General features: G+C 48.3%; 1 protein-coding gene across 1 annotated transcript in view; it reads left to right on the top strand.

Moving 5' to 3' along the window:
* The window catches only part of RASSF3 (Ras association domain family member 3), a 75702-nt gene that overhangs the window by 43326 nt on the left and 7382 nt on the right, over nucleotides 1-24994 (top strand). The window contains exons 2-3 of the mRNA XM_037140314.2: nucleotides 21568-21675; nucleotides 24235-24472. Coding sequence (XP_036996209.2) covers nucleotides 21568-21675; nucleotides 24235-24472 — 346 coding nt within the window. The remainder of the gene's footprint in view (nucleotides 1-21567; nucleotides 21676-24234; nucleotides 24473-24994) is intronic.

Consider the following 24994-nt stretch of genomic DNA (forward strand, 5'->3'; position numbering starts at 1 on the left):
CTCTCTCCTAAGCTCCAAGGGTCCTTCTTGTGCTTCTGTAACTTGTTTCCTGGGCCTACGTGGAAATCTTATAACTTGAGTTCTTGGCTCTGAATTCTTTGCTGAATTCAAGAACCAAGGTCCAATTTTGCTGCTGATACCATGGGTAACAGCAGTAGCAATAATGATGATGGTAGCCAACCAGATGGTGCAAAGGGCTTTATGTGTGTTATCTTCGTTTCTCTTGAGGAGGGGGAATCCCTCTTACTCCCCTGAGTTCTTGTGGCTGGGTTAATATCAAAATTGACATAAGGCAGATTAATAGGAGAGAAACCAATTTAATACATGTGCTTGGGGATCATAACATGATGCCCAGTGAGGGCCCCAAAGCAGGCAGCTTTATATCCTTTTTTAAAAGTATTTTTTACTGATTATGCTATTACAGTTTTCCCAATATTTCCTCCTGTATTCCCCCTCCACCCACCATGCCCCGACCCTCCAGCATCCCCCCACTTAGTTCCTGGTCCATGGGTTGTACATAAAAGTTCTTCGAGTCCTCTGTTTCCTATACCATTCTTATCTCTCCCGGTCTATTTTGTCCGTACCAATTATGCTTCTTCCCTGTACCTTTTCCCCCCAGCCCTCCCTTCCTCCTCCCCGTGGAAAGCCCTTTGAGTGATCTCCACTTCTCTGACTCGGTTCCTGTTCTAGTTGTTTGCTTAATTTTCGTTTTTATTGTTTTTCTTTTCTTTTAGGTTCATTTATTTGTTGATAGTTGTGAATTTGTTGCCATTTTCTGTCCATATTTTTAATCTTTTTCTTAAATTAGTCCCTTTAACATTTCATATAATACTGGCTTGATGACGATGAACTCCTTGAATTTGGTCTTCTCTGGGAAGCACTTTATCTGCCCTTCCATTCTAAATGAAAGCTTTGCTGGATAGAGCAATCTTGGATGTAGGTCTTTGGTTTTCATGACTTGGAATACTTCTTTCCAGCTCCTTCTTGCCTGTAGGGTCTCTTTTGAGAAATCCGCTGACAGTCTGATGGGAACATACTATTCTCTGGCTTCTTTTAGGATTCTCTCCTTATCTTTAATCTTGGGTAACTTAATGATAATGTGCCTTGGTGTGTTCCTCCTTGGGTCAAACTTTTTGGGGACTCTGAGCTTCCTGGACTTCCTGAAAGTCTATTACCTTTGCCACATTGGGGAAGTTCTCCATTATTTGTTCAAATAAGTTTTCAATTTCTTGCTGTTATCCTTCTGGCACCCCTATAATTCAGATATTGGAACATTTCAGGCTGTCCCTGAGGTTCATAAGTCTCTCTTCACTTTTTTCAATTCTTCATTTTGTTCTGGTTAGATGTTTATTTCTTCCTTTTGTTTCAAATCGTTGCTTTAAGTCTTGGTTTCCTCCCTGTCACTGTTGGTTCCCTGAATATTTTGCTTTATTTCACTTTGGGTATCCTTCGTTTGTTTTTTTCATTTTTCGACCAAGCTCAGTCGGTTCTGTGAGCATTTTGATTGCCAGGGCTCTGAACTCTCCATCAGAGAGGCTGGCCATCTCCTCATTGCTTAGATCTCTCTCTGAGGTTTTGCTCTTTTCTTTCATTTGGGCCTTATTTCTTTGTCTTGGTGCACCAGTCTGGTTGTTCTGGTTGACTTTTTCTTTAATTCCTTGGTTGTCAGAGTCCCATGCAGTTTGATTTTCTGGTGCTTTTGGTTTATTGATTTTCAGATTCGTTGTTATCCTTTTGTGGTTGTGCAAGGAATTGAAGGGTTCCTACCTATGCCTCCATCTTGGCGGGAAGAAGCAGCTTTATATCCTTTACACAAAGAAATAATCAATTTGTGAAGAATTGGCAGGACAAAGAAACTTAGGTAGGTTTGGGTGCTCATAGTGAGGAATCTCAGCAAGGTTCGGGTTTAGGCATGAAATTACCAAGGGAATCACAAATTTTGTTTGCATGTGCTTTATGACCCCGAAGGCCCTAGCTGTGGTGATTAGGATGCATTTTTTTCTTAGCTTCCAGGTAGCAGCACGGAGGGCGCCTTTCAAGTGGGAGATTTCTCTCTCTCCTTCAGAGTGACACAGAGGTCAGAGTGTTCTTGCATTGGCAGTTTCTTAAGTAACTTTAATTAAAAATAATCAGCATGCCATTGTGAGCTGTTTTGGGGTGCCATGTTCATTTTGCTGACAAGAAACTGAAGCTAGAGTGAGATTAAGAGATTTAGCAAGGAATGAAAGAAAAAATGTTAATGTTAGAAGACCACTTTTTGTTGGTCAAGATAATATGATCCGAAGTCATGGGAGGTGGCTTATAAAAGATGGCAGTGAGAGCTTCCTCTTGGAACCAGCTCAGCGTTTTGCAGGACAGAAGACACCTCTCCTGTCGACCTTAGAGAAATGGACCTTACTTCTTGGGAGCAACACAGACTTGAAATGGGCATGTGCAGTGTAGCGGCGCCTCGGGCCTGTCCAGACAGAAGGGGGAGTTCAGAGGGGCTGTTGTAAACCAGGAGTTCCTCAGAGGAAACTGGGAGTTTGAGATGTAGTGGCTTTTCCTTTGTTTTTTCTTTTTCATTGAATTTATAAGGGTGGCATTGGTTAATAAAATTATAGGTTTCAGGTGTAGTGGCTTTTCATTGGCTGAGTGGTGGCCAGGTGAGGGAGAGAGCTCCTTCGTGCTGGAGTAGCTGAGTAGAAAAACATCTTCCTCGGGGAGATGGGAATTTATGATTTCCAATGATTTATTTCCTCTCCTTCCTCTGTATTTTGTCATGTATCACGCGCTCCTGTATGTAATGTGCACCCACATTCTTGGCCCAAACCTTCAGGGGAAGAAAAGCTTTCATGTTAATTTTTTTAATTCATTTATTTTTAAATTTATATATAGAAACAAAATTAATGATATTCTAGGGTATTATTTTGCATACAGATATCATTACTGCTTTCTAGACTTACACTTTTAATGCATAAGCATAAATAAAAGAATTTAAAACACTTATATAGATATGGAATTAGTACTACCCCTGTATAATATGCATCCTTATTTTTCCCTCAAAAATTTGGGCACAAAAGTGCACTTTATACACTGCAAAATCAGGTACATCTTCTCCTATTTGGGGTAGTTGGCGAGGAGTTGTAGGGCATGAGAGCTCTGCCCACAGGCCCCCTCCAATGAGGTTTCTGTTTCTTTTTAAAAAATATATATATTTTTTAGACAGAAGGGTAGGGAAGGAGAGAGAGAGGGAGAGAAACATCAATGTTTGGTGCCTCTTTTATGCCCCCCCCCCCCACTGGCGAACCTGACCCACAACCCAGGCATGTGCCCCAACAGGGAATCAAACCGGGGGGACCCTTTGGTTTGTAGGCCAGCGCTCAATGCACTGCGCCGCACCAGCTGGGGCAGGTTTTCTGTTTCTTAATCTTCACACTCACCCCTCGGCTACTACAGCCTCCACCTGTGCTTCGTGAATTCGGCAGTTGCCCTCTGAGTGCCGATGGAATGGAGCCCTGAAAGTCCCGTGTGCAGGCGTGAACTGCACAGGGCTCTTTCCATCAACCAAGGACCACGGACGTGAAGGTGGTCCTGTAGGATTACAGTGTAACAGATGACTGCGTTACTGGTTTGTATATTTACTGTATTATACTTTCTGTCATTATTTTGCAGTGTACTCCCCTCTACTTATAAGGAAAGTTTGCACCCTGACCGGGTGGCTCAGTCAGTTGGAGCTGGAAGGCTGCAGGTTTGATTCCCCCATCAGGGCATGTACCTAGGTTGCGAGTTCGATTCCCGATTGAGGTTTCTCTCTCACTTCGATGTTTCTCTGTCTCCCGCCTCCCCCTCCCTCTCTCTGTACAATCATTAAACATATCGTCAGCAGCAGCCTCATACGTCTCGTGTTTACTGTGTCTCTTGACTGGGTTACCTTTGTGCTCAATTTAATCTTGAGTTGCTTCATACGGTAACGTGCTATACAGACTTGTGGCCTAGGAGCAATAGGCTGTACCATACAGGTTACACGTGCAGTCATTTATAGCATCTAGGTCTTTGCAATGTGATGTTCACACGACAACAGAAATACCTAATGGCATTCCCAGAACGTGTTCCCTGGCTGTTAGGTGGCACTGGACTGTGTTTACATAGTGTTACTAACTTTGCTTTTCTTCTAAGTTGATCTGTTCACCTGGGAAGTCGCTGGCTTTACTGCTGTTTGGTTGCCATAGGGGTGAGAGTCCAGCCAGTGTAGCCTCTGTTTGCAGGGAGGGAAACTGGCTGGAGAACCACAACACAGCTGGGGCACCAGCACCCTGGGCAGCGTGTGAGACGCTGGTGATGTGTGTGTGTCACAGGCGCCTTTCCTTCGGGGCTCCCGGTGCGGATGGAGGCCGTCCCGGCAGCTGGGACCTTGTGGTGAACCAGCAGCTGGCTGTGCTTACACTTGGCAACTTTGAATTTTTGATGTGCCTGACTACTCCAGTTAACTTGAAATGAAAAATTAAGTTCCAAAACGGAACATGACTTTTCCCTCCTTATATTTTTGCTTATTTCCTCTCTTTGAATGTTGACATTTTAGTGAATACAGAGTGAATTATATTGACTTCAGTGTTTAAAAATAAGACCAAAGCACTTAGCAAACCAATGTAAGAGTCCTGACTAGGCCAGAAGAGCTATGAGAGATATTTTTGGGATGGGTAGGAAACTCTGAATATGGGATGGGTATTGGACGATATGAAGAAATTATTACTGGTTTTCTTAGGGATGATAAGGGTGTTTTGATGATGTGGGAGAAGGTCCTTACACTTTGGAGATTCATGCCGGAGGATGTAGTGGTAGGTAGAGTGAGTGTTATGTCTACAGTTTAGAAATGATTCTGCAAAAATGAATGAAGCTCACTCCTTATACAGGGATGGGGTTATAGCCACTGAGGGCAGAACGCCTGACACATGGTAATAGCAAGTATTTGCTAAATGGAAGGTCATTTAAAAGAATCCAGCCACCACTGTTAAATCTGACCTTTCTTCTATGCTTGTTAGCTGTCTAGAGTCCTTGTGTTGATACTTTGAAAGGCAGACACTCAAAATGTCAGAGTTTAAAGTAAGTAAAGATTTATTTATCAAGAAGGTGCCATCCCCAGAGGTCTTAATTCTTGAATCCATTTTTAAAAGATTTATTTATTTATCTTTAGAGGGAAAGGGAAGGACAGGAGAGAAATATCAATGTATGGTTGCCACTTGTGCGTCCCCTGCCGGGAACTGGCCTACAACCCAGGCATGTGCCCTGACGGGGAATCAAACTGCTGTCATCCAGTTCGCAGGCCTGAGCTCAATCCCCTGAGCCACACCAGCCAGGGCTGAATCCATTTTTAAAAGTACAGGGTTCAGGCTTCTTTTATGTCAAGAGAAGGGAAAATGGGAGGGGCTGTGTTTGTAAAACCTCAAGCCCCAAGATGAATTCCCATCTGACACAGGAGTTACTGGCCTGCAGGCCCTGGGAACTAAGCAGCCTCGAACGAGAGGGGCTGAGAGACTGGGTGGGACTCAGGCAGGCTGCACACCGAGCTCCTTATGGAGGAGCAGCGACCCTCTGTGCATCTTCCCAAAGCACCTCGCAGGCCCCGGCACTCACTGATCTCTGTTGAACAGATGGGGAGAGGTGAACGGCACAACTAGTGTCATAGCAGCGATCATTTGAAAGTGGGATGGCTTTCACCGACCGGCAGCGGTCCAGGGATTGGGGGATTCTGGTGCCTTGGAGGGGTTTCAGGAAGATGAGGCCGAGTGGGAAACAGATCTGAGAAAGGAGTGGCAGGGCCTTGGGTGAGGTAGCCAAGATCCCCAAGATTGACATATTGTTGCAGAAAATAAGTAGGCGCCAGGCTGCACAGTGAAAGTTGAGCTCTCTGGAAACTCCCATCCCAAACTTTGAAATTTGGTTTGGTTTCCGGGTTGGTTAGTCAGAGAGTTTGTAAGAGGCTAGGGAAGATTTGAGGTTGCCCTTGGGCTACGAAATGCTGGAGCAGTTTTTGGGTGGTATTGGGAAGGGAAAGAAACCTACAGTTTTGCGTTCATTTATTGCCTAGTTTTTCCTCATATGTTTTCTCAAGATCTGCAGTGAGGAAGAACAGCTGCAAGCAACTATTCTTTCCCAAGTACAAAGCAAATACCATACTTAGGGTGTTTAGGCACAGAATGGAGTTAGTTACAGAATGTCAGTTGCTTATTTTTTGTTTCAGGACGGAAAAAACGAGGCTCCAAGAAGGAAAACCATTTTTTTCTTGTCATAAATTTGAGGTCATTTTCTTTCTTTTCCTCTGTTTCCTTTCTACAGAGAAGTTCCTGACGGTGGGCTGAAACAGACTAAAAAGACTGGTCGGCAGCAGGCTACAGTATTTTCTCTTTGTCTAAAATTAGCTGATCTGGGCTGTCTATTCTGGTTTTCTAAAGCCTTCCATTAGGTGCTCTGGCTACTTGCTCTCTGGTTTTATGAGCTCTGGATAACAAGGGGAAGGAAGCAAACCAGGAAAGACTTTATCTTTTATGGAAGAATCTACAAATACCCGAGGCAGGTTTCCAGCCGAGATCCCACCTCCTCCAGGGGCCCGTGTGAGGTTTCCTCTGCCGCCCCCCGCCCCCTCCACTGCCACCTGTCACTTCATCTTCCTCATCCCACTGTTCACTCCCACTGTGGCCCCAAGGGCAGAGCCGGCACTCTCCTCATTGTTCTCTCCCAGCACCTCACAACTGTTGCTAAATGTTGAGGCGCTTAACAAGTATTTGTTGAATGAAAGCTAAAATTGGCCCACTTACTAGACAGAAAGAAAGGAAAATATAATTTATTAGTGGCATACACAAAGAGACCTATCTTTTCACATGAAAATCTGGGAAATGGGGACGGAAAAGAAAGTGGGAGAGAAACTGGTTGAGATGGGCGTGGCTGGGGAGTGTTGACGGGGTCAGGGCTGGGGGCAGAAGCCCTGGGCCTGGAAGCCAGGTAAGAATGTCTCCCCCAGGGGGGGAGGGCGCCCCCCAGGGCCTTTCCTCTGTCCCAGACATTTCCAAGGCATGTTTTGAGTTTTAAAACAGTATCGGTGCTTTCAAAAATAAGTATCTGTCTCAGCTGGGGAACATTTATTTTGTGAAAGGAGGTGCATTTGTTAACAGCTTGCATTTGTTAACGTCTGAAAATGTTTTTCAGTTCAGAGTGTATGTTTTTTCTATTATAAGTTCTTTAAGAGAAGGGAGTCATAACTTCTATTTGGACTAATAGAATTTCTGTCTGAGAAATGTCTGCATTTTATTGGTATTGGGGTATTCAAGGAGGACCAGATTTCATTGTTTCCCCACCTGAGTTTGAGTCGGTTGAGAAGGAAGACTGGAGTAGGGAAGATGGAGACCAAAATTTACCTTTATTGCTGATAACAGGTAAAGCCAAGGGGGAGAGCTCCCCCTACAGGGTCAGCTCAGGACGTCGGCCCCCAAGTAAGGACAGAGGACGGGCCTGGCCCGCCTTCCTCCTTCCAGACCTCAGTTCCCAGTAGAGGAGGGGAACTGCTGGGTGGAGAGAGGAAACCTTCCTTCCCTAGTAAGAGGTTAAAAAAACAAAAACAAAAACCCACCACCTGTTATGTACTTTCTGACGTCACAGCTAGTTGGCAACAGATCTTTCTCCTGGGCTGTGGAGGCTATTTGGTATGAATAGAAAGGGCATGGTTTTGGAGTTGGCCAGGCTTTGTGTTGTGTTCGTATGCTGCTTCCGTAACCTTACCTGTGGTTCATGCGTCTGTACAATGTGGTTCAAATTTCTACCTCAAGGGCTACATTATATCTCACTCTTGTTCAAAAACGTGGTCCACTCCTTGGCCATGTTCCATTTCTCCATCAGGAATGCAGGTATCCCCCAGCCAGCCTGGGGCATTTACCACGTTCTTTTTACTTTAGTTCTTAAAAAAGATTTTATTTATTTTTAGAGAGAGGGGAAGGGAGGAAGAAGGAGGGAGAGAAACACTGATGTGAGAAGAAACATTGACCGATTGCCTCTGGCACACACCCAGGGCAGGGACTGAACCCGAAACCTGCATGTGCCCTGACTAGGAACCAAACTGGCGACCTTTAGCTTTGCAGGTCGACATTCAGCCAACTGAGCCACACCTGTCGGGACTTTCCTTTTTCATCTCGGCTTGGAGCCTCAGAAAACTTGGTGACTCGGGGGGATGGTTCTCAACAGAGTGGGGTTGGAAGTTGACCTTTTTAATTTTTCTCTTTTTGGAAGGCAAAAAAAAAAGAAAAGGTTGTTCCTGAGGAAGTAGATTCCTCAGTTGAAAGAATTTTACATGCCACACATACCCTAGAAAAACTTGCAAAAACTTGCGTTACACCTGGAAATCATTTTGTAATCAGGAGTTGAACATGGTTTGTGTAACCTTGGGAAACAAGTACCTTTTGATTCAAAGTATTCTCAGCTCTTTTGCAGGACATTCTTTTAAGTGGCTGTTTTAAAAGCTTTGTTCGTTATACAGGTTAGAGGACTTTATGTCAGAGTTCCTGGGCAGGGGCATTGGCGGCCTAAACACTCACATCTGTGTGTGAGGGATCAGCCCCAGAACTTGTACATGTGACGGAGGCCTTCCTGTCTTCAGGCTTCCCTAGGTGTCCTGGACAACACTGTCGTTTCAGGTGCCGCCGCCCCACTTGTGTGGCCCCGGATGCCTCCCTAAGCAGGCGCACATCCTGTGTGGAATAGATGCTGTGTGTGACCCTCCCCTTCCAGTGTCTGCTGCGTGCGTCCTGGCCAGACCTGTAGTTTAGTGAAGCACAGCTGTGAAGCTGGGTCCACGCTACGCTCATCCACGCTCGCTTCAGACCCCTGGTGCCAACATTCATTAATTTTCTCTTTTTTTTTCCCTTCCACAGCAGATCAGACCTTACTTTTAGCAGGTTTCCTGTCCACGCTTCCCAGCTGAGCTGCCCCTTTCCTTGTCCGTCCCCCATCCCTCATGGGATGGACTGACCTGACCCGCGCTGTGGGGGTGGGACCTGCCTGGTCTTTGACGCCCAGCACTGAGGAAAGGTGGGGCGGGAGGGCACTTCCTCCGGGGCTTGGACTTCCTGTGCACGCCAGGAGGAAAACAGAGCGGGAGGGTGTGTGAGCCCTCAGGTTAAACAAGCAGCACAGACACTCCTGCACAACAAAGAGTGTAGTCAGCTGCTCTAGGGTAGCTGTTATCTATAAATTGGTGAACTGATGGGGTGATGTCAAAAAAACCCCTGTACCTATCCTTTTTGGCAATAGCAGTATGGTTTTTTTAAAAAATAAAATAAAATAGAGACTTTTATTTCCCAGATCACAGGGGCTTGTGTTCATTGAGGAGCTGTCTGGTTTGCTCTCCAGCAACGTCTGTACATTGACCTCTGCAAGTGCCAGTGGCTGTCAAGAGAAGCGCAGCTTGGCCACCCCAGGCCCCTCTTCTGGGTGCGGGAGCTGTCTGGGTGCAGGAGCTGTCTGGGTGCGGGAGCTGTCTGGGTGCAGGGAGCTCCCCTGCGCCCCAGGTGCCGGCACATCAAAGGGTGTTCAGTTGTTCTGGCAAAGTGCTGAGCTACTTTGTGTTTACTTTTGTTTCCAAGAATGTTTTTTAATTAAAAATTTTTATACATGAAAATATTTTTTTTATTCCTTCCTAAATTTCACTTTTTTCCTACTTTGGAGAAGTTTGGTAGAGAAAAAGAAAAATGCCATCTCACACCTCACCAATCAGTCATGAACACTGTTAACATTTCGGAGTATTGTCTTCTAGTCTTTTAGCAGGTAGTTTGTCCTACCTGGTCCACAGTTTCTGCTCGGAGTGTTGTCTTCCAATTAAAAACCTCTTCTGTAGGCTTCATGTGAACAGCTCTTGTGTGGGTCCCTCTTAAGATCTGAAAGTGTTTGTTTATCTGTTATCTTAATGCTGATCACACAGGTTCTAATCGTTGAGCTAATACCCTGTGCTCCTGGTGTGATTAGTAATCCTCTAGTAAATCGAGGTTGTATTAGTACTTCACCCTCCCAAATTCAGGTTGAATATTGTTTGTCAGAACAACCAAGCCTCCAGAAGCTGGCCAGGCACAAACCCCAGGGCCTTGGCAGCTTTCCCTGTTCTTATCTAAGGCTCTTCCTCCTCCTCCTCCTGCTGGGCTTCATTGGTTCTGAATCCAACAATCCTTACTGGGCCTCCGCACGTGTAATCCTCCTGAGCCCCCATTTTCCTATTTACAAAACAGAGGAAGAGTAATAGCAGTTGCAGCGTTCTGGTAAGGATTCTGAGTCAGGTTGTGAAGGGTGTGGTGCTGTGTCTGGACCGTGGCCTTGATAAGATTCACTAAGGGCAGTGTGTCTACCTCGTCCCCTCCTCAGTCCCTGCCTGGGAATTGGGCTGGCTAGTTCTGCCCGACCGGGTTTTGGAAGAGGGACCAGAAAGGAAAGGGAAGCTGAATGGGGGAGGTGTACTGAAAAGATCATTTGCCCCCTTGTAAGTTTAAAGTTTAAGCGTTTGTTTTGGGCCCTGCCTGCACCCTGAAAGGTCTGGGCAGGGAGCCAGCCTCTGGCTGGGTTCAGTGAGGTAGGAGAAGTGGACTGTGGGTGCCTGGCCCTCGGACATTCTGCCTGCAGGGGGTCTGCCTCCCTGGCCTCTCCCCCCTTCCCTGTCTTTGCATGTGGCCTGACTGACCATGAGCCTCTGACAGACCAGCCCTGTGCCCCTGGCATTTTCCTGGGGGTTTTGTGTTTCTCACCCCATCAGCAAGGAAGCTGGAAGGCAGGAGAGGATTTCTATAGAAAAGAGTATCCTTAGAAATTGCTTCTGTGCTGGTCTTTAAGGTATGAATCCACCTGATTTTACAAAGAGATTTTATTTATTTATTTAGAGAGGGGAAGGGAGGGAAAAGGAAAGGGAGAGAAACATCGACTGGTTGTCTCTCACACTCACCCCAACCCCAAGGACCGGACCTGCAACCCAGGCACGTGCCCTGAATGAAACCAGCGACCTTTCCCTTGGCGGGATGACACCCGGCCCACTGAGCCATGCTGGTCAGGCCTCCACCTGGTTTTTATTTGAATTGCTCTAACATATTTTGTAATTGCCTTAGAGTACTTTCACCTTGGTAGGAAGGAGGAAGATAATTCCTCAGATACACCCAACCCTGTGGGCTGCACCTTGTGGGAGAAGTGGCTGCTCACGTGAACCTGGCCACGAGTGTCCTCCACGTGCCACGTGTTGCCGCTGCCATGGAGGGCAGCAGCCGGCTGCCTTTCTTTGTTTTTCGTCATGTACTGCCCGCGGCAGAAGAATGAGTCTTTGTACACTTGGTACTTCAGCTATGCCTTGTAAAGGCTATGAATAGACTTAATCGAAAGAGCCATCTTGAGTGGAGCGTGGGCTGGAGGGGAAGAGAATTCAGGAAGAGAGGGTGGATTGAATTAGTGGGAACAAGACAGATACAAAACAGTTTAACTTCTTGTGGCCCCCTTCAGACTTTCAAATTTGTCTATTTAAAATAAAAAGCCCATGGTCTGGACATCTGGCCTCACAGCCTCTGCCTGGTATCTCTGCTCCTGCAGTGCCATCTGGTCCCGGCCAGGACGTGAGCCAGAGCGTCGATGACGGTGGACTGGTGCCCTGGGAAGGCCGCAGTGTGATCGGGCCTTTACAGATCCAGGCCTCAAGGGGTTAATGTGACTGTCTCCCTGGGCACTGTCATCCTGAACAACATGTTGTCATCTCTCCTTTTTAACTCTGTGTTGCTTGAAAACACAGAACCTAACTTGCTTTTAAATCTTTTACTATGTGGTGGCAACTTAGACTCCATGTTCCAATTGGCAAGGAAGAAGACATCAGATAATAAATACTCAGAGAAGCTTACTTCTGGCATTTTTCTTGGAGTGCTGGTCTGCAGACATTTCTAATCTTCCTGAGACTCTGACCTCTGTTCGCATCGGGTTTCAGCTAGCAAGGTGCTGGGTCTCTTCGCCAGCCTTTGCCCTTACTTTCCGACTCTGGCTGTTGGTGGAGCTGGAGCAACCCGGACGGAGCCTGCCCAGCTGCCCAGGTGGGCCCCACCTGGGTCCTCCTTGGTGGCTGCAGCATTCCTTTGTGCTTCCTGTCTGGCTCACCTCCAGATGGGCCGGCTCATTTCCTGTCTCCAGAACTGGCCCTTATCACCGGGGTTCCAAGGTTTCATGAAGGATGTGGTGGGCCTGACCTTCAAACTCTGACCTTTGTAGGAGCCTCTGGTATCTCTGGGCTGCCCTGAATTAGTGGACCATGACTCCAGAGCCATAGTTGTATTGGCTGTTAGCAAGAGAACTGGGGGGCCGCTGGAGACCCTTAGGGTGGGCATTGTGTCAGCGCTTGGCATTGTAGTGCTGGTCTTACTTCGCTCCTGGCTTCCCTGCAATTTCTTGTATCTACTTTTCCAGTTAATTTTCATAATATCCAGTGCACTTACTTTGTAGGTACTTGATTAGGACAGGGTTGTAGATGGTATAGAGTATTAGTAAGTTTATTACTGAAAGTTCAGTGCTCTCTTTAAAATATATTATTTTTTACTTGAAAAATATATTCTTTAAAATTTTTTTCATTTGAGAGAAATATTGAAACATCAACTTGTTTCACTTACTTATGCATTCACTGGTTAATTCCTCTGTGTACCTTGATAGGGGAACAGAGCTGCAACCTTGGCTGTGGAAGCGATGCTGTAACCAACTGAGCTGCCCCACCAGGGCTTTTTAAAGATGTTATTTATCTATTCCTAGACAAGAGGGGATGGTAGGGAGAGGGAGAGAAACATCAGTGCGTGGTTGCCTCCTGTGTGCCCCTCAGCAGGGACCTGGCCCACAACCCAGGCATGTGCCCTAGACTGGGAACTGAACCAGTGCGCCTCTGGTTCATAGGCTGGCACTCAATCCACTGAGCTGCACTAGCCAGGGGCCCCAGTGCCATCTTAATAATTAGGGTAACTGACTTCTTGAGGACTTGCCTGACTTTGAAAACCTAGGAATCCATTGGTTCTGAGACCTCAAGAGAGGTGGGCTGAGGTAGACAGAGTGCTGACTCACCTTTGGCCACATTCTTTTTCTAATTACCAACGCTGATTGGCTGCAGTTGGGTGTGTTTGGCTCCGAGGTGTTTAATAATCTTTCCTTTCTTTGTTACCTACCTCATTAGAATTTGAAGAAAGTGAAATCAGTCGTGAAATGTATCACCTTTCAGAAATGAATAGCATCTTAATTGACTGCCTTTGAAAACTTGTCAACCTGAGATTTCTAAGTCTGGGTGTAATCTGGTACGCCTGGAGGTTGGGACCTCAAGCTGGGGCACTCTGGGGAGACTGGTCCACCTCCAAGTTTGTTTTCTGGCTCCAAACAAGCGAGTGGCTGTTTGACTATTGGCACGCGACCCAGTTTCTAAAGCACAACCATATAGGGTATGGCGGACTGGTAACCGGGGGGTTTGAAAAGTGAGGTCATGCAAGGCCCAGATGAAACTCTTTTAATGTGTATCACAACTGCAATTAATCTTATTAACATGCCAGGCCTGTGCCTGCTCTCCCTGCCCCGGGTGTGCGAGGGCATTTAAGGGGCACGCTTTGAAGGACTCTCTTCTTTGATGGTGCAGATGGATAACAGAAGCGTATAAAACTGTGTGTCTGGTATTATAAAGGCCTTTTGTGTGCCCTTGCAGATTCATTCAGTTTTGAGAAGCAAACAGAAAACTTCATGCAGGTTGATAAGATGTACAAAAGAGGATGGATTGTAAACGCAGGCTCGTAGCCGTGGGCTCTGGGGCCAGACAGCACCACTGGGAGGGAGTGGAGCCCTCCGCTGTGCCCAGCACCGAGCTGGCTCCAGCCCAGGGATTGGGAGCGAGAGGCTGGAAACCACTGTTGGTTTGGTGGGAGGCAACAGTGCACATAGAAACAGCAGACCCTGCGAGGCGCTTTGGGTGCTAAATCTGCACGGACGGGGTGGCATAGGGGTTCCTAAGGTCGTGAGGGCAGTTGGTGCTAGGCCAGCTTCCTGGGTGGGGTGGTCCGATCACGGGGGAGAACAGGGCTGGGGGTGCACATGGCGCTCCTGGGGGAGGATTTAGCGTGACTGCGTGGAAGGGTGGTTGGTTGTCTGTGGGAGGGGATGCGACCGAAGAGTTTAAAGGCAGGAAGCAGATGGCACACTTGGATCTCCCCCTCTCCCGAGTGCGTCTGAGAGGAGGCTGGTGCAGTGTTGCATGCTTATATGATGCTGCCTAGTTCTGTTTTGGAAGTCCGTTTTTTCAGAAGTTATCTAAAACACCACCTAGGCCCCCTTCTGCTGTTCCCTTTGTTTAACAAGTAGCCTTGGGGACAAAGAAGTATAAAATTGTCAGGTTCAACATATGTGCTTTGAGTTTGCCGATATCCCCTAATGAATACAGAAACCACTCACTAACTGAATAATTAATAAGAAAAGAAATATCTGTTCCTGTATAATGTACCCATTTGCTCATACATAATGAATGCTACACTTGTGACATTATTAAAGTTTCCGCGCTCTGTGCCTAACAAAGGTTTCTCACCTGCAGGACCCGTCAGAGCCTTTAGCGGTGGGAGGGGAGCAGGAGCAGGAGGAGGAGCAGTGCCCTTTCTGACCTCTGACCCTGGACCATCCTGGAGGACTGCTGTCCCCCAGGGCACTGTTTGGGAATGAGGCGCCCTTCAGTTTGTCAGTGTGTGTGCGCTGTTCAGGTCCTCTCAGCCCTCCCCACCTGGCCGTTTCCTCATTTCCCTTTTCTGCGCTGACGTCCCGTGATACATCTCTCGATACATCTCTTGATAGAAGGATGATGAGGGAGCTGTTGCATTCTGCCTGACCTTTTTCTTCGCTACTGGAAATGTGAACAGCAAACGGGGGCTGCCTGGAAAGAGTTGCCTGCCAGCCGAATTTGGGCACGATGAGTCCCTGAATCCTCACATAAGTGGAGATAGAGCCATTAAAAAAAAAATGAGAAAGAAAAAGAAAACCCTTCCCATCTGGCGGGGGAAAAACCCTGGAGTGGACAGGATGAATCAGCACGCCGTGGCTGGACACCAAGACAAGCGTCTCTGGACACGGCCCTCGCCAGCGGTCCATGCTGGTACCGTGAGAACGCAGCAGCCAGCAGCACACTGCACTTTTAAGGTCAAGATCAGCAGTGCGCTCACCCCAGAAACAACTGTCCTGGCTCCTTCCCTCCAGGAACAGAATCTTTGCTCTAGAACAGTTCCTTTCACTCTAACACAGCACTTGACACTGCGTCTTCTGGGCTTTCCTCCCTGGTGCCTCACGGGCACCTGTGCACCTGCCGCTCTGGGCGCCCACTGTCCGACAGAGCACCACAAACCACATGCAGCTGCTCACTTGTAAGCTGTCGACATTGAAATTCCCTCCCTCACTTCAGTTGCTCAGATGCCACGTGCGGTGTGGCTCCCCTGTGGGCGGTGTAGGTTCAGGTTCAGGTTCAGGACGTTTCCATCCCTGCAGGCCGGGAAGTGCTATCAGATCTCGCCCTGTGTACCTGCAGTGCAGGTCCTTGTTTGAGGGAACTTTCTGGGGCCCCCTCAGCACCCCTGCCTGCTTTAACCTCTGTGGTACTGAACGTGGAAAACACCTGACACCTCACTGACTGGACATAGACAGACCTGTCCCCCGTGGCTCTTCCCACGCACATTCATGAGGATTGAGCAAAACAAGCTCCCGGCCTTAAAATGCCCTCTGGGGGCCCTGCGGGTTTAGCTCTGTGTGACAGCCCTTCCTGTATTTATCACAGGGGTTCCATATCTAAAGTACATCTCAGAACAGTTTTTCCCTGCTAATCTTACTTTAAAATCTAATCCAGGAGTGTCTAACCTGACGTGTGTAAGGTTTCTCTGAGCCCTACAACAGCTTGCTCCCGAGCTCCCGGAGATGACTTGCTTAATGCCTTGCTCTCGTGCATTGGTTTGCTTATAGGTCCCTCCCTGATTGCCATGGAAACATCTCTCCCAGAGCAGACTTGATTCTTTGTCTGGTGTCTCTGTTGGACCAGAGCCTGGCAGGAAGGCCTCTGAAGGAGCCGTTGCCGAGACTCCGTCCCACTCAAGCCATCCCCGAATTCCCTCTGCAGCAGGGCCCCTGCTCCAAGGACCTGCAGCCTCGGGATGAGGGGCGCTTGACGTTTTATTCTGAACACGAGACTGGCACGTGTTCTGTGTGGATTGCACGGAGTACCCGTTTGAGGCCTCCGCAGGCTATCGCCTGTTCCGACGACTAGAAATACAGGAAGAGTGGAAATCTGTGAGTCTGGAATGGAGCCTCACTTAGAGAAAGCACAGACACCTGTTGGCTTTAGTGAGCGTACGCTTTCCTGCTGACCGGGCTGGCCCTCCCAGCTGGCCAGGACTGGGAGCAGCTCCATGTGAGGGCTGCCGGCCACCAGTGGAGAGATGATGGCACCGTTCATGAGTGTCATGCCCCTGCCACCAGGCACCTGTGCCTACATTGCCCCCCACTAGCGAGTGGGGGGGTCATGCTATTTGCATTAAAAAAGGGGGTCAGTAGCCTTATTTCTTGAAGAGGTCTGTAGTGCAAAATCCTAAAGACAACACAAACAACAAACAAACAACTCCGAAAGCGGGTGGAAGGGTGGAAGTAAGACAGACTTGACTAGGTTGTCGGCCGAGGGAAGGTGGGAGGAAGAGAGACTGGACAGTGTTGGCACAGAGCCGGGTGCCAGTGGGCCCTCAGTAAGTAGTCAAATAGTAGGTTGTATTATATTTTCCTGATCATTCAGTAAAGTATGTAAAGGTTTGCACATTTAATGAGATGAGAAAACGGCAGCCCAGAGAGACTCCCTACTTGCCTTTGGTCACACAGCTGAATGCGGAGGGTCCGCGGCCTCCAGCAGTGGAGGGAGCGGACGGGACACGTTCGTCCTCTCGCTTGCTCTCCTGCTACACAGGCACTGCCAGTGGCTTTGTGTTGGCTGGTTGGTTGCTTTTGCTGTTGCTATACCTTTAACCTTAATCTTGTAAGGTTTTGACAGGATTTCAGAATTACAGAGAAGTTAGCAAGAAGAGCATAAGTAATTCTCAGACCCCTCGCCCTTGTCTGTAGGGGTATGTCCCGGGAAGGTCTGGTTCGTGAGCTGTCTGCACGTGAGATCGGGCCCTGTCGCGTGAGCGTCCCGGGTGTCTGCAAGGCAGGGTGTGTCCCTTGTGAGAAAGCGCACTGGGGGTGGGGGAGCAGCGTGTGACCCCACCCAGGAACGCAGGCTAACCCAAGAGCAGCCCTCGGGCTGGCTGGATGAAAACTTGGGCGAAGAGTCTGGGGTTTGTAATTTTGCGTAGACGAACCCCTCCCTCTGAGAAGCTGAAGGCTTTGGGGATATAAAAGAAAGGTGGCTTATAAAAAAAGGTGACCTCAGCCTCCCAAACGAGCCCTCTTGGGCGTGGCCTCGTGCCCTCCCGGGCTGCCGAGAACAATGACCCAGGGTTCACGGTCGGCTGCACCCCGTGCCATTTCCTCTTCTCACATCACGATGAAACATTCTGTTTGTGCTGCTTTGTCTGTTCCACGCCCTCCACCCTGTGGGTTTTTCTCTTTTTTTTAATCCTCACCTGAGGATATGTTTGTTTATTTTAGAGAGGAAAGGAAGGAGGGAGAGAAGGAGGGAGGAAGAGAGGGGAGAGGAGAGAGACCTTGATGTGTGAGAAATACCTGCTTGCACCACATCTGGGGATCGAACCGCAGCCTAGGCGTGTGCCCTGACCAGGGGTCGAACCCACAACCTTTCGGTGTACGGGACAACACCCCCACCGACTGAACCAACCAGCCAGGGCCACACAGGTCCCCCCACCCTCTCTTCTGGGCTTGCTTTCTTGGTGCCCAGTGCACCTACATCTCCCTCTGGCTCCAGGTGCCTCACCTCCTTCCCGCCGGGACAGCTGCATCCCAAAGGCCTCGTGTTCGGTGGACGGGCAGGCAGACTCTTCCCCGTGTGAGAGGAAAGGAGGTCGGTCTCTCTCTCTCTCTCTCTCTCTCTCATCTTCACCTGAGGGCATGTTCACTGACTTTAGTGTAGCGGGAGAGAGGAACGTCGATGTGAGGGAGGACCATCTATTGGTTGCCTTTCACAGGTGCCCTAACCAGGGATCGAACCCACAACGTCGGTAAATGACCTGATCTACAGTCAAACCCACAGCCTTTTGGTACGTGGGTTGACAACCACCCGGCCAGAGTTTCTCCAGTTCCGATGCTGAAGGAAACCTGTGACCTCCACTCGAGGGCCTGAGTTTGTGACACCTGTGTCCCCCCGTCCCCCACCGTGGCTGGACCCCTTCACTCAGAGGAGCCAGGGTTAGTTGTTCCGGGCCGGTCCTCACTTGTACTCTGTGCCGGGCAGTGAGTGCCGTGAGGGCCGAGGTGCTGCCCACACCCAGGCAAGTGCCCGGTGCTTCCTGGAAGCTCAGCGAGTATCTGCTCGGTGAGCGGGCCTTGGTGTGCACATGCTGTTATCAGTTGACTTAAAACTACAGGGTCCTATGAGAGTAGCTCTTAAAAGTTTTCATCCCAAGAAAAAAATTTATAACTGTGAGGTGATGGGTGTTAACTAAGCCTATTGTGATCACTTTGCAATATACACACACATCAAGTCCGTATGCTGTACACTTAAAATGAATACAGTGTTACGTGTCAGTTGTATCTCAATAAAAAATACAGGATCACAGCCTTTTAGGTTTTAGTTGCTTCTGAGATTTACTTTCCAGTTGGTGTTTTAACAGTGAGGGTTCAGCCTTGGGAGAGCTCCTCCTGGGGCTTTAATCTCAGGAGAGGGCGAGAGCGTCCTTACACAGCATGTGTCCATCTGTTGTCCGGGTGCGGAGCAGCCAGAGGCAGCGCCTCTTCCCAGGCCGGCTTGCTCCTCCGACTGTCCTCGGGCTCCTGGCAAGGCCGCTGTGCGGGGCCTCGCTCCGTCCAGTAAGCATGTGCCAGACTTGTAGCTAAGAACTGATCGCACTGTTGCTCAGTGAAGTCAGTCAGACCAAAAAGGATGGGAACCGTGTGATTTCACTCACCTGTGGCATATAAAGCAAAAGGCAACAAATGAACAAAAGAAACTTATAGGTACAGACAACAATGATGGGAACAGTGGGGAGGGGCTTGGGGGTGGCTGAAGAGGGTAGAGGGGGTCAAGTACATGGGCACCGAAGGAAATTAGATTTTGAGTTGTGAGCACACGGTTGCGTATACAGGTACTGCATATACGGTTGTTCACCTGAGATTTATATGATGTTACCTACCTATGTTGCCCCCAATAAACTTAATTTTTAAAAAGGGACTGCCCAAGCTGACCACTCGACCCTGCTGTTTGCTGTTAACCTCCCCCTCACCCCTTCTCCTCGCCATTCTTAGACTTCTGGCTTCTTACTTAAGTATTTAAGTAGTAAGCCCCTAGGGTGTATATAAGCCACAGCATTCATGTGATTAGCTATTTCGTAAGGCTTTAAATCTTGAGTCTTCGGTGTCTATGATTCCTTAAATGGAACCATCTGGCCCCCTCGGTCACACCAGTGAGGACAGCATCAGCTCTTTGCGAAGTTACCCAGTTGGGCCAGGGAGCACCTTCAGGACGAGGGAACGGCCTGAGAGAGGGTAGGAAGCCGGGGTCCTGCTGGCTCGGGCACTGTCCATCCACGCCCCTTTGCCCTGCAGTGTCGCACCTGTGCCTCGGAGATGGGGCGGAAGCAGGGCAAGCAGAGGTGCAGGGTGTGTTTAAACTTCCCTGGAAAGAAACGCTGAAGCTGCCGAAAAGGCTTTTTAATCGGCAGTCCCCCCAACCCCATGACACCGTAAAAAAAGATGGCCTGGGGGTTCGCACTGGCAGGTAGAACGCCCCGCGGGAGGCCGCCTGGGGCTAGGGAAGGGCCCTCCCGTCTGTGCCGATGCTCCTCCCGCGAGTTTCCTCCCACGGGGGCTGCCAGACTTCCTCAGGACCTCACGGAAATGGAATAGTTTCTGAGATAATTCATAGTCAGCACACCCATCTCAGGGTCTGGAATCAAAAGACTGCAGGCCGAATGGATCAGGAGCCATTTACCGTCTTCCAGGGCCTGTGCGGGCTCAGAAGTAGCCGTTCCGCGTGTGTGGGTGCAGCCCAGCTGGCAGGGGCAGGGCGGGGTGGCAGTGCCCGCCTGGAGGGTCCCCCGTGGTGAGGATGGTGTGGTGTGGTCTCTGGGAAAGTGGCACCTCGTCAAAGGCTTTATTTGTGTGGGTAAATCATTTGATTTTAATTGCGCTTCTTCCTCTTTTTGTCTTGAAGATAGTTGGGTCCCTTCATCCTTTCTGAGTTGCCACCCTGGTTGGAATCTGATCAGGCAACCCTTTAAGTTTTCAGACGCCCACGGCGGGTGGGGGGGGGTGGACAATGGGTACCTGTTCGATTTAGTGGGAGCAGCATAGAGGGCCTGGGTAAAAATTGATGTGGTCTCCTAACTAGTTGGTTGTCCCCAGCCAAGCCTCTTGGCCTCTGTAAGTCTCAGTGTCCCTGCCTGTAATAAGTGGGTGCTAATTAGCTCATCCTCAGGAGGACACAGTGAGGACCCCCTGTGGAAGTACCAGTGGTTTCAGTAAGCATTTGGAGTTACTTTGAGGCCCGGTATCTGATGAGTTCCACCACTTCTGCAGAATAGTTAGGTTTCTATCAGCAGGTTGATTTACTTCTTAGAACTTCATCTCACCTGACAGCACCTACTTGTTAAATTGTTGGGAGAGGCAAATGCAGTACAAGTTATGCCCCTAATAAACCTAGCTTCCTGGGGTCACCGTAGCTTGGCCATCTGTCACACAGTAGCCTTTACCTCATGTCATAGGCTGGTTGAGCTCTCAGAGACAGTAAATCATGTGAATTCTTCACCGTGATTAGAGCAGTATTGTTCTCGGCAGAGAGGGAGTGGGGAGGCAGGGGTGGGGCTGGGAGGGGCGGGTAGGGGAAGTCTGGCTACTGCATCTTGACATGCGGATTCATGTGGAAAATAAATTTCCTTCTGGTAATTGTGTATAATTTGACAGATCAGTGATTAGTGCCAGTTAACTTTGTTAACGACTGTATAATACTATAAAGCCCTAAGACCATCGAGGTCATAAAATTTGCTAACGAGAGCATTTTGTTATATGTCTTTAAATATTGTTTAAAATGGAAATAGCTAATCTAGCAGGTACTTTAAGGCAATCGTGGTTTTGCAGAAGGAAAAGTTAGCAAAGACAGTTTTGCAAAATAATGTTTAATGAAGTGTTGCTTTGTAGTTGCCGACAAAGTGGTTTTTGACACATCCCTCAGGAAGACTGCAATCCGGAGGGATGAGATCCATAGTTGTGGGTAAGAGTTGGGGGCTGACAGGGGGAAGTGTGTCAGAGTGAGAGAGAAAGTACATGTGTGTGTGTTTCAAGGTAAAGTGCTCCACAGTTAGTCATAGTGGTCTCATATGTCAAGAATTCTGGCTTATCTGTATTTTTTTCTACGATTGCTCATGTGTGGCATGCCTTGTTTTCTTCCAGGATGTGGAGAAAGAGAAGGAAACGCACAATTATCTCAGCAAAGAAGAAATCAAAGAGAAAGTGCACAACTACAATTTAGCAGTCACAGACAAGCTGAAGATGACCTTGGTAAGCACCGGTAACACTCCCTAGCTGACAGAGGTCTGAAGACAGATCTAAGTAGCTGCTGCTACAGTCTGCTTTAAAAATCTCTGAATCAACACTGCAGATGGTTAATGGCCAACATGTTGTGGGACAAGAAAATGTTTCTGCATCTTTCAAATTGAAGCTGTATTTTGAAATACCTTTACAATACCTTCAAAATCAGTTAAATGAAGTTAAATTTTATTTTAAAAGATTTTGTGCCTCCTCCCTCACTGCCCCCACCCCAAAGATGTTTAGCATTTAGTATAATCATTGCCTGTTAAGCATATGGATGGTAACTCAGATTCTAAGGAGGCCTTCACTTACGCTTTATCTTGTATACATAAATTTGAAAGTATCAGGAAAAGGGTTTTGTGCCAGTGGAGTAGAATATAATTGAACTCAGGCTTTCCTCAGCTGGTTGTCTGGAGTAAGACTATGTAACATTCAGCTTCCTACACATTGTTGATTCGGGCCCTGCAACATTGTACCAACACTGATTGAAGCTCGGCTGGGGGTGAGGGCTCAGCAGGAGGAGCCCAGAGCTTCGTGGAGCGGAAAGGAGCGCCAAGGAGCGTTGCCGGCAAAGCTGGAGCCTTTGTGTTCCACTAAACTGGGCTGGCCATGTGTGCCTCACATGCCCCCACCTCCCCCACACACTTGGTGACTTTGCTCGGGCACCTGCCAGCCCTTGGTGCCAGTTTTCAAGGCCCTTGGACCCCCTGCCTCTCAGTCTATTGACTGAACTGACAAGAGTTCAGCAAGGGACAGGGTGACCTGTTTAGAAGACCTACTGAGCTCTGTGCCCCCGGGCCGGGTAGGAGCTTTTAAATATAAGCCCTTGAGATACAGGACCCCTCCCTCGTGGGCCTCTGCCCAAAAGGGGAGCGGACAGATGAACTCAAGATTGTGCTTTGTTACTCCAGCTTGGTGTTGCTCCTTTCAAACAGTTTTCATCCAAGTAGAGCAATCCCAGCCCCCTCCTTTGGACACTAAAACAGATGCAAGCTTCCATGCTGTCCCATAGATGAAAAATTTGAGCCCCGTTTAATACTTTCCACAACACTGAACAAGTGAGTTAGTATCATGAAGTGATCTGTGGAAAGGAAGGGAAATAATGGGCCATAAGGAGGGTTTTAAGGTCCTCCTTTAACTGTGTCATTTTCACACAATACCTGAGGGTTTATTTAGACAAAGCATTACAATAAAATTGTTTCTAAATGTACAGAATGTAAAATAAAAGGTGAAGACAAGACAGTTATTACTATTTTGGGCAACTGTGGAATAGCAATTCAGCCATAACTTAAGACAGGTGCTAAAACTCATCAAATTGTATATATTAAATATATGCAGTAAAGAAATGATTTCATTTATTTTTAGAAAGAGGGGAAGGGAGGGACAGAGTGATGCAGAGAAACACTGATGTGAGAGAGAAACATGGACCGGTTGCCTCTCGTGTGCATCCCGTCCGGGGAGGAACCTGCAGCCCAGGTGTGTGCCCCGACCAGGAATCGAGCCAGTGACCTTTCACTTTGCAGGATGACACTCAGCCAACTGAGCCACACTGATCAGGGCAAATATATGCATTTTTTGGAATAAAAGTGATAGTTCACCAAAGCTAATAAAAATACATACATGGAAGGAGACATAAATACCATGTTAAAACAAAAAAGATCAGTGCTTATATTGTATCTGTACTTCACCCTGTAGCTTGAGTTTATTTTAAAAATACTGCTGCTTGAAGTGCCTGAAATGCATCATTGTGTATTCTGTGCTACATGGGATACATTTATGTGAAAGAGTTGCAGTGAAATTGGCAATCTGGTACATATGATAATGGCCAGTAGGATTGGAAACAGCTTGTTTTCTTACTGCCTACTCCTTGCTGACTTAGGTATTTCAAAGTCCTAATTGTGACCTTCCTTTTTTATGTGATAGCTGGTCATCCGTTACAGCTGTCATTTCCTTTGAGCAGCCAGCCTAGACTTGTCCCCCAGGCTTTAATGAGCCCCGTAGTTTGGCTACATCTGCTCCAGCAGACTGTGACCTCGCCTGTGGGCCCTGACCTTTCACATGCAGCTTCAGAGGCCTGAGTCTGGACCTCGGTCAGCACCGTGTTAGGAGACCATCTCCTGTGGCCACATCTGCCCTACAGACCTTGCCTCTGGAAGCACTTTGCTGGGGTGCGCTAACCTCCCTCAGAGGTCATTCCCTTAGGGGCAGTCTCTAGTGAAGTTCTGTCACAGAGCTGTAAAAGAAAAGAACGAGAGAGTGTTTTTGCCCTGGCTGGGTAGCTCGGTTGGTTAGAGCATTGCCCCCATACACCAAGGTTTCAGGTTTGATCCCAGGTCAGGGCACGTACAGGGAGCAACCAGTGAATGCATAAATGAGTTGGACAAGTTGGTGTCTGTCCGTCTGTCTGTACTGTTCTCTCTCATCAACAACAACAACAATAGTTTCATCTCCTTGTTTTGATTGGATATTACCCTTTCCTAAAATGCCACCGGCAGCCCAGCTAAGTGTGTGCTTATCTTCCTGCCTCAGAATTCAAATGGGATTTACACTGGCTTCATTAAAGTGCAGATGGAACTCTGCAAACCTCCGCAGACTTGTCTGGACTCCGGGAAGCCGGCGCCCAGCAGCAATGGCTGTATGAACACGCTCCACATCAGCAGCACGAACACCGTTGGGGAAGTGATCGAGGCCCTGCTCAAAAAGTTCCTGGTGACCGAGAGCCCTGCCAAGTTTGCACTTTACAAGCGCTGTCACAGGGAGGATCAAGGTATATGCTGTGCTTGGAAGGGAAGCGGTCTCTGCTTCGATCTGTCCTTTGTGCTCGTTAGCAGAAGGCAGGCTAGTGGGTGTGTGATCTCTGGCAGTTACAGCGGAGCCAGGGACGGACTCTGGAAGCCTTGGTGATCGTGACATGCCGCCTGGATGTCCACCTTTTTGAGTTGGACAGTCGTGCATATGAAGAGCTCACACGCATCCACATGAGGAAGGCTTTTCTGTGCACAGGGGTGGCTTTGATTTGCTTTGTTTTTGGTAGCTTTGATTTTAGTGCTCTTTAGGACAGAAGAGGATGCTCCTGTGGTTGACGTTTGCAGGAGCACGTCCCCTGGTAGATGTGCATCTGCACATGGAGCGGCCTGGTGGCCTTGAGGACGGGGAGGCCCGTGTGTACTGCCGCACATCTCACATTTACTCATGTCACTGGCACAGCCCGAGGCTCTTCTCTTTCCTTAGCTTGTCTCTCTGGCCATCACACTGGGGCACTGCAGCCCCCAGAGGCACTCACAGTGGG

Source organism: Artibeus jamaicensis, unplaced genomic scaffold (assembly GCF_021234435.1).
Source record: "Artibeus jamaicensis isolate MK-2021 breed Jamaican fruit bat unplaced genomic scaffold, CSHL_Jam_final contig_233, whole genome shotgun sequence".
NCBI lineage: Eukaryota > Metazoa > Chordata > Mammalia > Chiroptera > Phyllostomidae > Artibeus > Artibeus jamaicensis.